This window comes from Serinus canaria, chromosome 8, assembly GCF_022539315.1.
Source record: "Serinus canaria isolate serCan28SL12 chromosome 8, serCan2020, whole genome shotgun sequence".
Lineage (NCBI taxonomy): Eukaryota > Metazoa > Chordata > Aves > Passeriformes > Fringillidae > Serinus > Serinus canaria.
This window is the reverse complement of record NC_066322.1, coordinates 29,927,019-29,943,785: the sequence shown is the minus strand read 5'-3', so window position 1 is coordinate 29,943,785 and position 16,767 is coordinate 29,927,019. Positions and strand designations below refer to the sequence as shown.

Sequence of the window (16,767 nt, the reverse complement as noted above, 5' to 3'; positions counted from 1 at the left end):
GGCCAACTCAGACACGGGTTTTCCAACGTGATGTGTTCAGATTTCCTCTTGCTACTGGAAGGAACCCACACAGAGACAGAAGTGTTATAAAACGCTCCTGCAGCCAGTGTTTCTCACTACAGAGGGTTAATCCTAAGGATTGCTGGTGACAAAGTAAAACTGCCAATGGTCACTGGTGCTGCTCGCAGCCTGAGGGCTTTTATGCCCTTCCTGAGTAGCATATCCTTCAGGAATGGCTGTCCTGTCTCACTTTTAAGTTGTGGATAGGAAAGCCTGACCTGTAGCACAGGATACACTTAGACCTGCCAGGGTGCCGAGGTCCTCACAGCCACAGAGTGGATCTCACCACTCCTGAGCAGCAAACGAGAGCAAACCCTGAGCCCATGCTGCTCCATCTGGGAGGACAGAGCCACACAGAGCCCCAAACTGCCCATGGGTTGTGCTGCTGACCCCCAGCGATGTCGATGTCCCTGTGCCACATGCCAGAGGCAGGCCCGGAGCAGCAGGACCAGGAGCTGCTGTGGACAAAGGGCTCATTCAGAGGCCAGCCCCACATCTGCTGCTTGTTTGAGGAGGAGGAGGAGGGAGATGCCTCTCAAGCATAAGGAAATGTTTGAACTGCAGAGGAGAGGAATCAAACCACGAGTGACTCGGACTCTGGCCCTGTACTGCCAGCCCAGGGACCCTGGAGAGCAGAGCTGAGCCCAGGGGTGGGATGGAGGGCACAGGCCTGTGTGCCCCAGGCACGCAGAACCCGAGCGAGGGCGGCTGTTTCAGAAGAGACAAAAAGCAGATGTTTCACAAAAGCTCACTTTCCAGGTTTATTAAGTAAAGTTAACTGAATTGTTTTCATTTTGTGGGGATTCCTTTCCGTCTAACCCGGCGGGTTAACAGAGTTGCACAGAATCACGGTTGGACTGTGATAACCCAAATACAACTTTGGCTCATCTCACCGCTGACACATATGGAATGACTTGGGGGTTATTACATGCTGTGTCTGCTTGAGGCAGGTACATGTACAGATCAGCACAAGTTGCAAATGATAGTTTACATCCTTTCAAAACCAAGCAGGGCATCCAGCAAATGCACTGCCGTGAGAAGACACATGAAAAAGAAATGATACAGACTTGCAAATACGTAAGAAGTTGAAGAGATGCAAGAAACCTCAAACACAAGAAATGTCAAGGGGGGAAAAAACCACTTAAATTCAGACACAATGTGTTCAAATGAAAACCCAGCTGTAATTTAAAGTCCCTTCAAAATGGGAAACATACAGTAACGCAATTAAAGAGAAACCAGGTCTCAGCCTGGGAAACGTGTCCAAAAGCACTGATGCACAAACAGGTTCAGAGTTCTAAGCAAAATGTCCCTGGGCATTGGTGTACTTGACTCTTGGAGCCAGAGCAAAGCAATTCATTACACTTGCTGGGCCTACTGCTGGCTCTTGGTGGCCTAACAGCACGTAGGATCCCAGATGTCACAGAGAAGGCAGCACGCAAATGCTGGTTACTGGGAGAAATGCCACGGGCCACATCTCCCAGAGAGCAACTAGAGTAAGGACACCTAATTCTGGCAGCCTGGCTCCACTGCACACAACGTTAGTGTAATGTTCTGCAAGGTTCTTCAGTTCTTAGCTCACTCCTTTCTCAGCCTGAGTTGGTCTTTCTTGTGCATGAGCACAACTGGCTGTGCAAAATGATCCAAAAAACAGAAGGGACAGGACCAAAGAAAACTGGCTGAACCTGGGGCTGGCTTTCAGCTCCTATTTTCAAATATCAGTTAAAGATTGGAAAGTTATCTACAAAAGAAATAATATAAATGAAATAAAAAAAATGGCACCGTCCACAAAATTTAAAAAAAAGAAAAGAAAAGAAAAGAAAAGAAAAGAAAATCTTACAACACAGCCTCATAAAAATGGCTTTGCAATGATAGCTCAGTCACAAAATGAAAGGTTCTAGATCTTCGTACATCAGAAGAGGAAACAAAGCTAAAAAGTACTAGTCCACATTCTCTTAATAAGTTAAACTTACTTTCCCTCCCCCTTCTACAAAAAGGGTAGAAGCAAAAGGGAAAGGAAGCTACTAAAAATAAAAAATAAAAAGAAAAAAGGAAAAAAAATAAGAAATAAAGATAGGAGAGAAGGAGAGAGTGCAAGAAAGAGAGACAGAGAGACAGAGAGAGAGAGCAGTCTGTGGTCAGAGGCTCAGAGCAGGGCTGAGTTCCTTTTAAGGGTTTAAAAGATGCAAAACAGTTCCTCAAAAGTTCCCTCTCTTCAACAGTTAGCTCAATGCTGTAGCCATGGAAACTCAAGTAGATACTGGAGGAGAGATTGCGGCGTTAATCCTCGATGATGATGGGCTCATCATTCATGGGCTGGCGGAGCTGCACCGACTGCATGGGCCGCAGGATAATCGGCTTGTAAGGGCGTCTGGCGGCTCGCTTGGCTTCCGAGGAGGAAAGCAGCTTGCGGATTTTCCTGCAGACAGCGAGGGAGAAAGGCACGGATTACAGAGGCACCGGGAGCTGCTCCCTTCCCCAGGGGAGATGGGGCCCTCACACGCCAGCTGGGCTGGCTGACAATGCTCCTTCTGCAATGGCTGCCCTGGGAAACTCATATTCTCCGACTTATAAATCCCCCAGTGAAGAGGAAACTGAATTCTCTGCTCCAGAATCCTTCCCCAGTAGGGCAGAAGGCATTCTGGTCCAGCCTGGTAGGACCAGGCTCTCTTGCTGTGAACAGAACATTGAAATAGTCAGGACAGCCAGTTTCCACACCACTGATTTATTCTGAATTTATTTTGATCAGTTGGATGTGCTGCAGATAACTCTGGGGAAGTTTACAAAGCCAAGGCAACACCAACAGGGCTTTTCCCCTTCTCCCACACTGCCTGTGCCCAACCCAGAGATGGGCAATATTCACACCTTCTATTTGGTTAAAGATTTCCCTATATGTACAAGACTGACAACAAGTCCTATCAGATGCAGGAAGCTGTTTTCCATATGGAGAGAAAGACACATCAAAGTTTTAAAATTACCAAAGTAAGTTAGACAGGGACAAATACTGAATGATTGCTTGTTTCTTTTTCTTAATACCAGGCTCAGAGATAAAGGAAGTATCATTAAAAAATCCCATGCAAACCCAAAAATGCAGCAACAATGAAAAATGTACTGTGTAATGAAAATGAGGACTTCTTTTATACAGAAGATGTTGTGGTGGTCAAAGGCACATAGAGATTAGAAAGGACAGTAATAAATATTCACAAGATTAGTCCACCAGTACCCTCTATGAGTCTTCAGCTCAGGAACTGGGGCAACAAGAAGGCAGCACTGCCTTCCCTCACAGGCTCCTGACAGAATAAGGTTTTGGCTGACCATGAGAGACAAGTGAGGAAGGGCTCTACAGCCCACATTTCAGCCACCTATCCCCCAATTTCATTTAGGGAACGCTACTGGGGCCAAACCCCCCTTTTGTTGGCTGTGGTTTTGACCAGTTGGTTTGGTTTATTTGTCAGTGGAAGAGAGCTTCTCACTGAGCTGATGCCTATCACTGTGCTATGATTTCTGCCTTTAAGATTTGATGGCTGCTGAAGAAAGTGGTCAAAATACCTCCCTTATCCTCAAAAACTTGCCCTTAGCACCACCAGAACTGACAAACCATCAACTTCAGGTGAAGATTTTGAATCACTTCTTACCAGATTTGGTCATCCCTTTACTTGGTTTTTTTGCCCACTGAGCAGGACAAGCTGCTGCACTTACACAGACACATTTTTTGTTTGCCTAGTGTCCCCATTTCTCCAGCACCTTCTAAAACTATAAGGCCACAGCGTGAGGAAAGCTGGCAAAGTGGTGGTGAGGGAGAGAAAAAAGAAAGTCTTGATATAATGACTTTTCCAAGATGTTTGACTGCAGTTGATCCACTTTCAGCCAGCAGAGCTCCTTGCAGCACCCGTGTGTGCTCCATCAGAAACACATCCTGCAGCATTCTGGATTCTGCTCAGGTCACCGCTGCCTCCGCTTGCCTGAGTTACAAATGCCAAGCTCCTCACTGGGAGCCTTCAATTCAAAACTTATTCCTTTCACTCAACCAACTTTTCAAACTACTCCTTCAGAGTGTAGAGCTTTCCAGCACCTCTGCTGAGTTCTCCACAGAGCTACACAAAAAGAGGAGAGGGGGAGCGTGTAAAACTTCAGGAAAACCTACTTGCTGTGACTAAAAACACAGCCTGACCCTCAGCTGGACAACGATATGCAGATATTTGCAGCTAGATTGATTGCCACGGAGCCAACACAAAGCTCAAATTGTTTCAGAGCTCACAAACAAGTCTTACATTCCTGACACTGGAATGCAGCAGATGGTTCAGGGAAAAGTTAGAGGTGAAATGCCCAACAGAAAACCCGTGCCACTGACAATGCTCCATCGCTCAGGCTTCCCTGCTCTTCACAGCCTGCCAAAAATCTCCTTTCACCACTCAGTCAGCTAAGCAGTATGGCTGTCAGACAAAGAAGCCAGGGTATTTTTTTTCCTTTTCTTTCTATTTTTAAATGGAAGTGATAAGATCTTACTGAGCTGATGTCTATCACCACAACTTTCATTAGAGTTGTGCTGGCTGCTGCAGGACTGATCCTTCCTGCCTCTGTCAGTGGTTCTGTTTGAGCAGAGGATTCCATGTCTACAGTAAACTGTTGTTACAACCAACACCACACTGGATGAACACTGTTACAGCTCTGTCCAGGTCAAAGGGCAGGACCTTGTACTGGCACACTGCCACCATGCACCTGGTGTATTTCATGTGCCTTGGATGGTGAAGATGTCAAGAAGAGCTCCCTAGATGCAGGATTATGAAACAAGCCTCCAGCATCTAAGGAGTGCATACCCTGTATCTAAGGTCTGTATGCCCTGAGGCCACAATGGCACATGAATCTGAGAGCTGCAACAGGATCCCAGTACCTCTTTATCAGAGTGGCAGCAGTAATAAGAAAACTGCTTCCCCTGAAAACTAAATCCTTCTCTCACTTTATTTTCAATTATATATGGAATTCCATATATAACTGCTTTCTTTTACAGCATCTTGCAGGCACAGAAAGGAGAAGGGAAAGACATGGCAAAGATATGAGCTGGTGTGACATGCACAGTTGCATTAAAGGTGTCCATAGGAACAAGTCTGACCAGGAAATTCATTTCATATGTCTTCTGAGTTCCAACAAGGTGTTTCCTGCACTGAAAACTGATCATCCAATAGATCAGTGGTTAGTAACTTGAATGTTACTAATATCACCTATTCTACAAAGCCCATCTTTGATACTTAGGCCCACAAAATATTTCCTAGACACTTGAAATGCTTTGCGGGTTAAAGAGAAGTTTAGAGATGCCAGGACTCCTGACTATGACCTTTGTGCTGAACAAATGAAGACTCAGAGCAGTGCCAAATTTAGTAGTACCAGAAGAGACAAAGCACTGAAACTCTAAACCTCCTCAGTCACTTGAAAGGCTCAGACACCCAGTAATTCCCAGGTCCATCTCTGCAAGTGAAGGGAAAGGTAAGTGCTTCTCTGCTGTTGGGGCACTCACTGATAGTGCAAGTGTTGATAACTCCAGGCTTCAAAGACAGAAGCCAGACAGCACCTCTGCTGTCAGAGAGGGCTGGAAAGCAGGGCTGCAGCTTTGCTCTGACCTTCCTCAAGGTTACCCAGAAGGGAGGCATCAAGTTCTTGGGAGGAAACCACACAAGCCAATTTCTCTACCTTCTCATCACACCCAGGAACAACACTCCCATCCTAGGAATACCAGTACTGGGAACTCTGCCTAAGGGATTGGGTCACATAGCTTCCACCACTCTGTCAGCAGTCTGTAAACAGTCTGAAGTGAAACTCACACAAGGAAAGTTTCTTCTACTATTTTTATCCTGTGGGTAGATCAACAAGAAGAATTAGGACTAGCAGAAGCAGTACCACCAAAGGAGGAAGATGGACACTGTGGGATTTAATCGCACTGCTACTGGTGGCAAATGCAAATCACTGAAAAATGAGTCAGCTCAACCCATGGATACCCTCTGTCACTTGCAGATTCCAGGACCTAGACACATGTGGAGATGTCTTGAGGTGTAATGCCAGAGTTAAGCATGCAAGAGGACATGCAGAGCTCTGTGTAGGGGAGGCTCTGCTCCTCAGTGTCACCCGTGAGCCAGGAGGGCCCTGTCCCACTGAGGGCAGTGATGGGTCTGAACCAAGTGAATTCCCACCTCAGCCTTCCTCCCCTTTGCGTCCATCTCCTACAGCAACTGCTCTGGAAAAAGAACAAGAATCTGCTTTCTCTGGAATGTAAGTGCATGATCATTTCCCACCCTTTACCCACCTCAGCACTGGCTGTGGTCTCTGCATTCAGTTTGTAGCATCAGACCTGCTGACAAGATCCCCCTCAAACCACAACACCAGCTGCAGCACCCAAAAAACAACAGCATCCCCTTCAATCCTCTGAAACACCACATTTCCTACCTGGTTTCTTCAGTGGCCATGTAAAAAACATCATCTGGTGCATCAATCCAGTTCATCCTCCTCCTTTTCACTGGAGGCATTGATCCACCACGAATTAATCGGACTTTTGTTGGGTATGATTTCCCATTGAGCAGCAAGTTTCGGCTTGGTCCCTAACGTGATACATAAAACAGCACAGTTAGGGCCTGCAACAAACCTGCAGCAACATTTGCTAAGCACTCAAAGGAAAAGAGAATTAAAGATTTTGTATGGCTTGCTGAGAGTTTAAGGTAAATATCTCCCCCTCTGGCCCAGGACTGAACACAGAATTCACATATAAGCAATTGTTCACAAGCAGTACAAGTCAGGCGCCTTCAATATGCAATAGGACAGCAATACTTCAGCGACAGGACAAATAATAAATGGAAGGCATTACCAATAATTTGTGGCTTGTGTCTGAAAGATGACATCAAGTTCAAAAGATTGAGCAGCAGACTTAGATTTCAGCTACTACCATAAATCTAGAACAATTCTATTGATTTCAGGGAAGGAAATCTAGCTACAGAGCAAATCAAATACAAGAATCAGAATTTACAGTTATTCTGGAGTACCAAACTTACCCAGGTCCTTTTTGTTCTAGGGAGGTCAATATTTAATGAGGACAGTACAGAATTAAATACCTTGTTGAAAACAAATGTAGTACTACAAAGCTCAGCAGCTTTCATGATAAAACCCTTTTAGTATTGAACACCACAGACTTCCCAGAAAAACACATTTGCTTTGTGAATCAACACAGGCATCATTTTCCAGACTCACAGCAAGCCCCTTGCACTCAGCTGGAAAAACATGAGCTGTTATTAAGAGAGGTGCAGATAAAGGGAGCAAAGTGTTAAGCTTCTCAAATGCAGCTGTCCTCGATCACTGAAGTCCAGTGCTGCTGCCCCTCTTCCTGCTGATCAGCACATTGAGAAATCCCACTGAAATCAGTAACACTGAGCAGCTGGGAAAGATGCAAAATGAAGGCCCAGAAAATTTGATATGCATGAATTAAAGCTGGTCAGAAAACACCCTGGTATCAATTCAATTGTGCATTTCACAGGCCATCATGCAAGGTCAGACCATCTCCCCACATGCACCAAGGCTTCCCCTTCTGCCCATGGAATGGGGAAACTGAGTGTTTGTGTGAGGGATGTCTGCCCTCGGAGACCCATCTCAAAGGAATGGTGGGGACACGGGGACTTCACATCCTTTAGTGTCAGGTCATTGCAATAACTAAATGAATTTTAACACTTTGACTTAGGGAAGAATTCAGCCTAAAGACCAAGGGAAAAACCCAACAAACCCCTGCGTCTATCTCATTTTGTATCTGAGCAGAAAACAGAAAATGACAATGACTTATTTTTTGACCAGCCTTAATCAACTGCTCTAGCAAGATCTGCTTCCTGTAGAGCATCAGGGTATTAGAGCTAAACAAACAAACCCCCACCTTTTAAAAACCTAAGCTCTTTAAAACTGTTGCATACAAGTACAATAACAATTTAATTTCTTAGTTGCCCAGCTCCATGTTATACAAGACAGCTCCTGCACCACAGCAGACCACTGAAATACTTCAACAATTGCTTTTAGATTTGACATTTGTTAAGCAAAAGGCTTCAAATAAAAGCTTTTCTGATGGCTTTATTTTTACCCCCTTCAGGTTTCTCCCAGAAAATCCATTCATTAAGGTTGCAAAGCATATTTTCTCCACATATGCAAGATACACAGGAGAACAACTCCAGAAAAAGTTACTGGAAATACCTAGAAAGGGCACCCCTGTGCTTCCAAGTTGCCCTTCCTCTACCTACATGGTGAAATCTATTTCAAATTATACATCCTGAAATGAGGACCTTTAGTTTTTCATTCACACTTGATCAGGCAATGAGAAATCAAGGCAGTTCTGGGAGTTTCAAACTAAAACACCCAAAAAGTTTTAAGTCATCAGAGATTTCTCCCTCTGCTCTGAGTTGGTTTATTCAGCAGACACAAACAAGTAGCCAGTCTTCTCAGTGACACAGAATGAGGCTGAATTCATGGAGGAGCACAATTTACCACTTCGGATGGAGGAAGAAACCAAAGGAATGCTCTGTCATTCCAAGCAGTCTGGCACACCCAAGTTTTGACCTCCCCTCAGGCCACTGCTCACTTCCCCAAACACTGTCAGGTCCACTAAAGCCTGTGATAACTGTGCAGTGACCATCAGTCACACCTGCTGCTGGCTGACCTGTGTCACAGGGACCCTGCTGACAATAATGTGTTGTGGCACTGCAGCTAATGAGGCAAGCTCCACTTGATCACCATCAGAAGATCCTTTTTTGGGGGGAGGGGGAAGTTATGCTTGAAGTTGTTTTCCATAAGCCACGTGCAAGGGAGAAAAGGGATGCACAGCCTTTGCACTGGCCCCTTCACAATTTAGTGAGAAAGCATTCTGCCAGAGATACATCAATCAGACTGGCTATTTGCTTCTGTCCATTGATTAAACTCAGCACAATAGATGAAAGGCTACAAATATTTTTTACTCAAAAAAAAAAAAAAAAACCAAACCAAAAAACCAACCAAAAAAAAACCCCAATGTAAAATGCAAGCATTCTCAGCAGGTAACTTGCACACCAACTTGTTAAAAAAAAAAATAATTAAAAGAAACTGTTTTCCAAACAAACCCTTCCATCATTTAAACCTTTCTCCTTCAGGGAAACACATTCCACCTAGCAACACATCCCAGAACTTTGCTGTAAGCAGCCACTCAGTTTCTGCATGAGCAGAAACAAAATGCTCTGTTCAAAACAGGATTTCATTTATAGATATAAAGGTAGATAGATTTGAGGTTTAAATAGTATTTAACCACTAAGATGATTTTGATGCCCCAAAACAATATTTTTTCCCTTTTCAGTGAATTGGGAATTATGACCAGCTGCAAACAGCAAAGGTGGAAGTGAAGCACTACGGTTTAATGGGGTGTTCTATCTAGTGTGGGTTAATAATTCTTCTTTTCCCTGTTTTGGTTAAATGAACATTCTCTTACCATTTGTCTGGTTTGTCCGTGGTTAGGCAGACCTAACAAACAGGAAAGAGAATAGAGCTGGTAAGACCATTGCTTTTCCAAGACAGAAAAAAGTACAAAATCCAAACACACGCAGCTATGATTACAACTGTGTTGTTTTGCTCAGCCTCAAGTTGCTCCTGAACTGACTTCTGCCCTCCTGGAAAGGTGACTGAGAAAGGCTCCCTTGGCAATGTGCTTTGAAGAGCAGAGGCCCCAAGTCACAAACATGTTCCACTCGCCCAGTCCCTTCTCCATGTACTCAACCCTGGCTTCCCACTAGCACTAGAAGCACACCTCCTCTTTCAGATCCCAGGCTTGCTGTGCATCTGGGGAAAAACCTCTCCTTTAGTCTGAGGACTTTACTGACGTCAAGGAGGAGAAAGTGGAAGGCATTATTCACTGTCAAGGCAGCAACAAACAGAATCTTCCTTATCCTCCTTGGATCCCCTGGGAACTCCTCAGCTACAGGCTGTTAGCAAACAGAGTGTATCTGCTGAACCTGCCACAAGTAAACAGCTCTTGAGGCACAGAGCCCAGCCAGGGAGCTCTCACAGAGCCCAGCCAGGGAGCTCTCACAGAGCCCCTTCCCAGGCACACACATCACCAGGCCCACTGGGACCAGGTGCTTTGCTGTGCTGTCAGGTACCCCCTCACACTGCCCTCAGCTGTACCGAGCACACACAGGAGCCTGCAGGACTCTCAGAGCTCCTGGGATCCGAGGGAAAGGCCTGTTGCTGTAAGGCAGCATGGCCTGGCACTGAATGGACTGGGACACCCAATAAAGCTGTTTGCTAGCACTGCTTGGTTTTACAATATGCACATTCCCAGAAAACATTACTTCATTATCATCTGTGCACCAAACCACCGTCCTCAGCCCCTTCTGGCTGAGAACCAAAATGTCAGTGCAGCAAATCCAACAGGTACTACAGGACAGGCATCGGCAAATGCTATTGCTGTCTGCAAAAGGTCTCAGTACAGACTCTGCTTTCACATTCAAAGGATCTTTGAACCCTCCCATTGCTAGTGAGTTAGCTGGGATTAAAAACTTTTTAAAGAAACCAGCAAGAATGAACTTTCACAGCTCATGTTCTGTATTCCAGCAGATTCCTGGAATGCTCATTGGTAAAACCAAACACACTGTTCTTGCATCAAGTATGACAGGAAACACAGGGCACAGTAGTGTCAGGAGCAAGGAGGGTGAAGCAGGGGAATCTTCAGAGCATTGAATATATCACAATATACCACACTAGAATCATCAGTTTATTTCAAGTGTATTTTCCATCCTGTGTAGATGTTAGCTACTTCAAATGGGAAGACACATGGTTTCAGTTCTTGCTGCATTTTTGTGCCTAAATATTCACAGAGACGAAGAAACAGCTGCCAAGGACAGATGTACCAGGCACCAGTAAGAAGGCCAGTAACAACCTTTGGATGTTGACAAAGGCAGTGCAGGCACCAGATAATCATTTGTTTTCACATGGGAGCAACCACAGCATCCAAAACCCAGCTGCGAGTAGCTGTTTGGGATGGATGGATGGACAAAGGGCTCCACGGATGCTGGGAAACAGCACAGCCAGCAGGATGCAGCCAGAATCTGTCAGCTGCAGAGCTAAGCTCCAGCACTTGTTACTTTCTTCCCCCTTCCATAACTGAAAGATTATGTTTTCTCCATTCACAGAAACTCAGAGATGTAAATCAACTGACGCTAGTCCCTGGATTGAAGCCACATATTTTCTTTTAACCACACTCCAGATCAGTTCTTTTCTTGTAGTAAGAACACCCTTGATGCCAGAAAAGACTGTCCTGATATGTGGCTGCTGCTGCACTGACTATTGCTGGATGTACAACAGACAGTAAACAGTGCTATTTCCAAGCACCAGAATTAAACCAGAATGTTCCATGGTGAGAGGCTGAGGGATGCAAACTGAACAAAGACTGAGCAGAACTGCTGCTTGCTCTGAGCCCCAAAGCTTCAGAGCCCTCAAGCAGCACAGAAGCAGTGCTAACAACAGGAACACACCTCCCTCCCAAACTGCCATGTCTAGGATAAAGCTGCTCATGACAACTTTTTGCTGCAGTAAAACAGGGCACAAAACAAAGCTACAGCTTCAATGCAATTTATGCCCTTGCTTTCACAGCAATAAGGTATCAACTAGCACATCAATATTGGTGAATTAATCCATGAATTTTCACTTTAGTCACACTTCAATAACTGGAGTCTGAAATAATGAAAACAGTCCCTAAATGACCTTATTCAGTTTGCAATTAAAAAAAAAATCACAGTAAGAGCATATACAGCCAAAGCTCTGCTATTAAGTGAGCAAGCTCTATGCACAAACACCACCAAAGAGAGGCACAGGGACAGCACATCTGTAACCCACTGTGGAACTGCTGGCAAGTCAACAGGATGCATCTGGACTGGAAACAATGGATTTTCACCCAAAAGTTTTTGGTGGCTTCTGTGTAAGAGAGGAAGCCTGTGAGACAGGCACCTCTAAAAACTAAACCAATCCTGTGTCTGTGGGTGAGTAGTGGCACAGGCAGGGAACTCACCGTGCCAGACTCACACCTGCCCCACTTTCACAGATGAATATTTGAGAGATGTCTCTCCACGCATCCACAAGCAGGTTAAAAATAAGATAGCGTAAGAATTTAAATCAGGAGCAAAATACAACAGTTCTGGCAGCTCCTCTCCAGGAAAAAAAAAAAAAATTCGGACTATATTTTATGGAGGAATGTCTAGAGAAGACATGGGGTAGAAAATGTGATTATTCCTTCTGATGATATCTAAGGTCCAACTGCTTGAATTTGCACAGCTTCACATCAGCATCAACACTGACCTCCTCCAAATGACACAAAAATACACCAACGACAAAGGGAGTGTTTTCAGGACTGACTAAACTTCTAAAACCACAAAGTGTAAAGGTATACAGTGACAGAACTAAGCAGGTCTTCCACTCTTTAAATTAAAATATGCATTGAAAACTCCAGACCAAATGTTAGGGTTTTTTTTCCATAGCATTGAAAAGAACCCAAAGCTGTATAAAATCTCTTGCCATCCAATTCTTCCTGCCAGTCTCCTCTATTCACTGAAATAAAGAGGAAGCCCCAGAGGATAAAATGAAGACAAAGTCAATTGAAGCTATAGCTGCAGAGAATCATAAATGTCCTTTGCCACAGCTGATTCTACACCTTACTGACATGGCAATGAAACAGCTGATCACTGCACAGAGATTAACTGGCACCCTCAGGGCAGGGCTGCTCCCCACTGCTCAGTGCCAAGGACCTCAGAACTGCTCCTCAAGCTAAGCACAATCAGAGATTTTGGATGAAAACCAGTCCAGCAGGTTACTATGCCCTAATGATCCCTTCATTCCTGAAGTACCAAAGCTGCAGGTGAACAGACTTTCTCCCAAAGAAATACAGGTGGGGAAGGACTGCAAACAAACAGCAACACAAGTCTGCTACTGCTGCTACTTTGCAGCTTTGTGTTATCTTTCAAGGATGGGGAAACCACCTCTCAGTCAAACAACCTTTTCCAACATCTCATGACATTTACATCTCATGGTTTTGGATTTGTTAAAAAAAAAAAATTTTAACGAGAGAATGCCTAAACCTCCAGCAGCAACTACAGCACTGCCTCAAGAGCACTCTGTGGGAGTAGGGGACAGCTGGCACTCAAAAACAGAGAGAGAAAGGGAGACTCTAATTTCCAATGCAAAGCAAACCAGCACATCTGGTCCCACTGGATGTCTGACTCTAGACATGCTCTTTGTTGCTCCAGTCCCATCCCCTGCGACTCAGCACCTCGATGGCACAATTCCAAAACTACCCCCACTGCTCACATTCTGCCTGCTCTTTTGCCAGCACCACACAACACACAGCTGCCACGTGGAGAAGCAGGAGAGCCTAAACCCTCAGCAGTGAGCCCAGTGCAGGCTGGAGCACAGGGATAGTCCCATGAAGTTACTACATCAAACTCCAAGAAGCTGCTGAAGAATGCAGAACTTTCTGCTAGGTCAGAAACCACCCAGTGCTTTTCCACACCTGAACATACACCCTGCTGCTGGGGATTTACAGCCCATTTCACAGTCTGACACAAGTCTGTACTGACCTTGTACCAAGGAGGAAGAGTAGCCCAGCTTCCAGCCTGGACATAACTCAGAGTTAGTAACCTTGTGTTTACGCAAAGTTCCTAACTCCAATCTTCTGCACATTCACCACACACAAAAATTGTTTCATCAAGCAATTAGTCACAGACGGCATTTGGTTTCTACTTTGTTTACCCACAAGAAGTATCATACACAACATGTAATATGCACTAAGAAGCACATCTTCAATCACAATGACTGCAGAGAATTTCACAACCAGTGACTTCACTAGTGCTTTCTAAAATCCATACACTCTTCATTTTCCTGTTCCAAAAGTAATCCTCCTCCTGGGACTCCCTCCTTCACAGCACTAACAAACACATCAACAGTACCACATTTATGAGTAAGCTAGAGAAAAATATAAAAATTCATGCATGAACAAGGCTTGATGAACAAGGATTTCACGTCCAAGTTACTGGTTCACTCGAGGCAGTCTCAGTGTGCTGACATATGCACACACTTTTTTGCAGACTTGCAAGAGCACTTTAGCGCCCCTGCCTCTCTTTGTAACTACCACGAATGTTTTACCACTGTGAGTGTCCACCTTCTAACAATCAGAGGCTACAAACTTTCAGAAATGGAAGTGTCACAAGCAGAACAGAGCATAAATTGTGCCAAATACCTAGACTTAACATTTTCTTAAAATTCTGTTGTACATAAAAACAATGTTAAAATTGCAATTTACTTACCTAAGTAAGTTCCTACCAAGATTGGCAAAGGAAAAGGAAAGAAAAGATTTAAGGTTAAAAAAGGGAAAGATTCAAGTAGCTCAGAATACAGTAGGCTCAGCCCCATGCAACAAATCGAGATACACAGACTGGTTTGGCTGTAATGAAACACAGAGTGGTCACAGTTCTCTGTTGGACAGATAAAACCAAGACAACATTAAACACACAGTAATTCCAAAAGAGAGATTTTGCAAAGAGCAGCTTTAATTTCAGATGGGTAAGTACTGGTCTGTACCCAGCTCCTTCCACCAAGCCCTGCACATGAACATCGCTTCCTAAAATGCTTGGTCCAGCAGGTCACACTCACTTGCTTTAACCACAGCCCCTCCCAGATGATGTGCCTGTTCATGCAAGGCTGTACTTCCTGCTATAAGCACTTCAAGAACCCTGCTAATGCTTTCTGAACAGTGGCATCCAACTGCTGAGAGCCAGCAGCTCTCCTTGGATAAGCACATTGAGAAGGGAGAGCTGCTTTCTGTCTCAGGGTTGACTCAATCAATACTGTTCACTCATATTCCAAAAAGAGCATCATGGTGGATTCTGCCTGGCTGTAACAGACCAGGTGGTTAAAAAAAGAGAAGACAAAACTATGCACCTCTCTGCTTTAGGATTTGCTGATCCAAGCTATCTAAACTAGAAAGCACTGAATTATTCACTATTCTTAGCATCAGGAGTATTATACATCATATACACATATGTATGTGTGTGTGTATGTGTTAGATACATAGATATAGATCTATGAATTATTGTGTCACACATTCCACTCAACTACAGATTCAGGCTTTGTACTATCCAGGGCACTTGCAAATCTGCTCTTGCTCTGTTATACATTAATTTCCTCTCACATTAATTACACCTGCTCTCTACCATTGCCTGGGGATATGCACTCTCCTCTCAATCAACATTTGCATCTTACTCCATGCCATCACTCCTAAACAAAATAGTTTTCACTAGCTGATCCACAGAGCATGATGCCCATCTGCTGATTTTATTTTCAGATCTTTCTTCACAACACCAAAAGAACCTAATCAGAGTATCAAGGCTAAACTGAAGGCAACTGAAAATTGTGTCAGCATCTGAATACAAAATTCCATATGAAATCCTCAAAAATAATCATTATTTTAGGCAAATAATCTTAAAGCAAGAAAGTTGCACAGGCACATGGCTCTTGGGGTCTCCAAAAAGCAGTTCAAGCACCTTGACATTCTTCCCAGGTGTGCTGCAGCTGGCACTGAACACTTGCTCTCTTGTCTCAAGTCAGCATTACTGGGGTCTGGATTCCAGCAGCTACAGCCAGGCCTTTTCCCCAGCAGCCCACCATTTATTAAAGGACCAACACTCCCTGCTATTTACAGTAATTCCTGGATGGGCACATTTCCATTGGCTGGTTATCTATCCCTCAGTTTTTAGAAGGACAGCTGGGGTCACTGGTCATAAAGGCAAAATTTTAATGCAACTTATGCATACAGGTAAGTCCACATTTTCTGCAAGCCTAAGTCAGCCAGAAAAAGCCAAATACATATATGTGTGTGTGTGCATGTATATATAAAATACTGAAATAGTTTTGGTCCCCTACATAGCTGATGTTTGAGAACTTCCCTATCTTTCCACCTTGACAGCTGCTTTTGTTCAAGAACAGTTCTCCCACTGCCATCCTCGTCTCTTGATAACTGAACTAAGGCCATGCCAGGCTGATGAAAGCTTCCACTTTTGGGTCATTCACCTTTCCCAAAAAGGATGTGAGAAACAATGAACCAGAACATGTTAAATTAGATTGACATTCCATTTAGGTTTAGAAATCCCCAACAGCAGAAGCAAGGTATTCCAACAGTTAATTAACCTCACTCAAAAATCTGCAGCTTTTTTCCAGCCAAAGTTCCCAACTGTACCTTCTGGCTACTGCAGCTTGTTATTCCACTCCCAGCTAGACTGAAAGCCCCCTATTATTACACTTCTGCTGTTCCTGTCAGCAGAGACAAGCATCTACAACTCCCACTTTGACAGAAGCATTTTCCATTATACAGAGTGTTTTCCAGTCCCTTCCCTGTTTTCATGGCTCTTCTATAAACCCTCTCCAGTTTTCAGCATTCGATCCACCACCATGTTATCAATGCAAGTTTGTTGCTGGGAAAAGCCTTCCCTTTATTGCAGCTACTCATTCATGTTCTCCCTCTTTCTGCCAATTTTAGGAGTGCATGTGATGACCCTGAAAAACAATTTTGATTAGATGAAAGCCAGCATGGTGTAAAAGAGAGGGGAGGAAAATAAAAATCTGACAATGCTCTCTCCCTTCCCCCAGCACGAATTTGCATAGCCAAGTACCACATGGATCCCACTC

General features: G+C 44.3%; 1 protein-coding gene across 2 annotated transcripts in view; it reads right to left on the bottom strand.

Annotated features, from left to right (window-relative positions):
- Nucleotides 1-796: 796 nt before the first annotated feature.
- MTA1 (metastasis associated 1) overlaps nucleotides 797-16,767 on the bottom strand; it is a 74,717-nt gene continuing 58,746 nt past the window's right edge. The window contains exons 18-20 of one of the 2 annotated variants that reach the window (XM_030226329.2): nucleotides 9,530-9,561; nucleotides 6,493-6,644; nucleotides 797-2,476 (exon numbers count right to left, since the gene is read on the bottom strand). In XM_030226329.2, the coding sequence (XP_030082189.1) occupies nucleotides 2,338-2,476; nucleotides 6,493-6,644; nucleotides 9,530-9,561 (323 nt within the window). In that variant the 3' untranslated portion in view covers nucleotides 797-2,337. The remainder of the gene's footprint in view (nucleotides 2,477-6,492; nucleotides 6,645-9,529; nucleotides 9,562-16,767) is intronic. The other variant, XM_030226330.2, reaches the window with a different exon arrangement.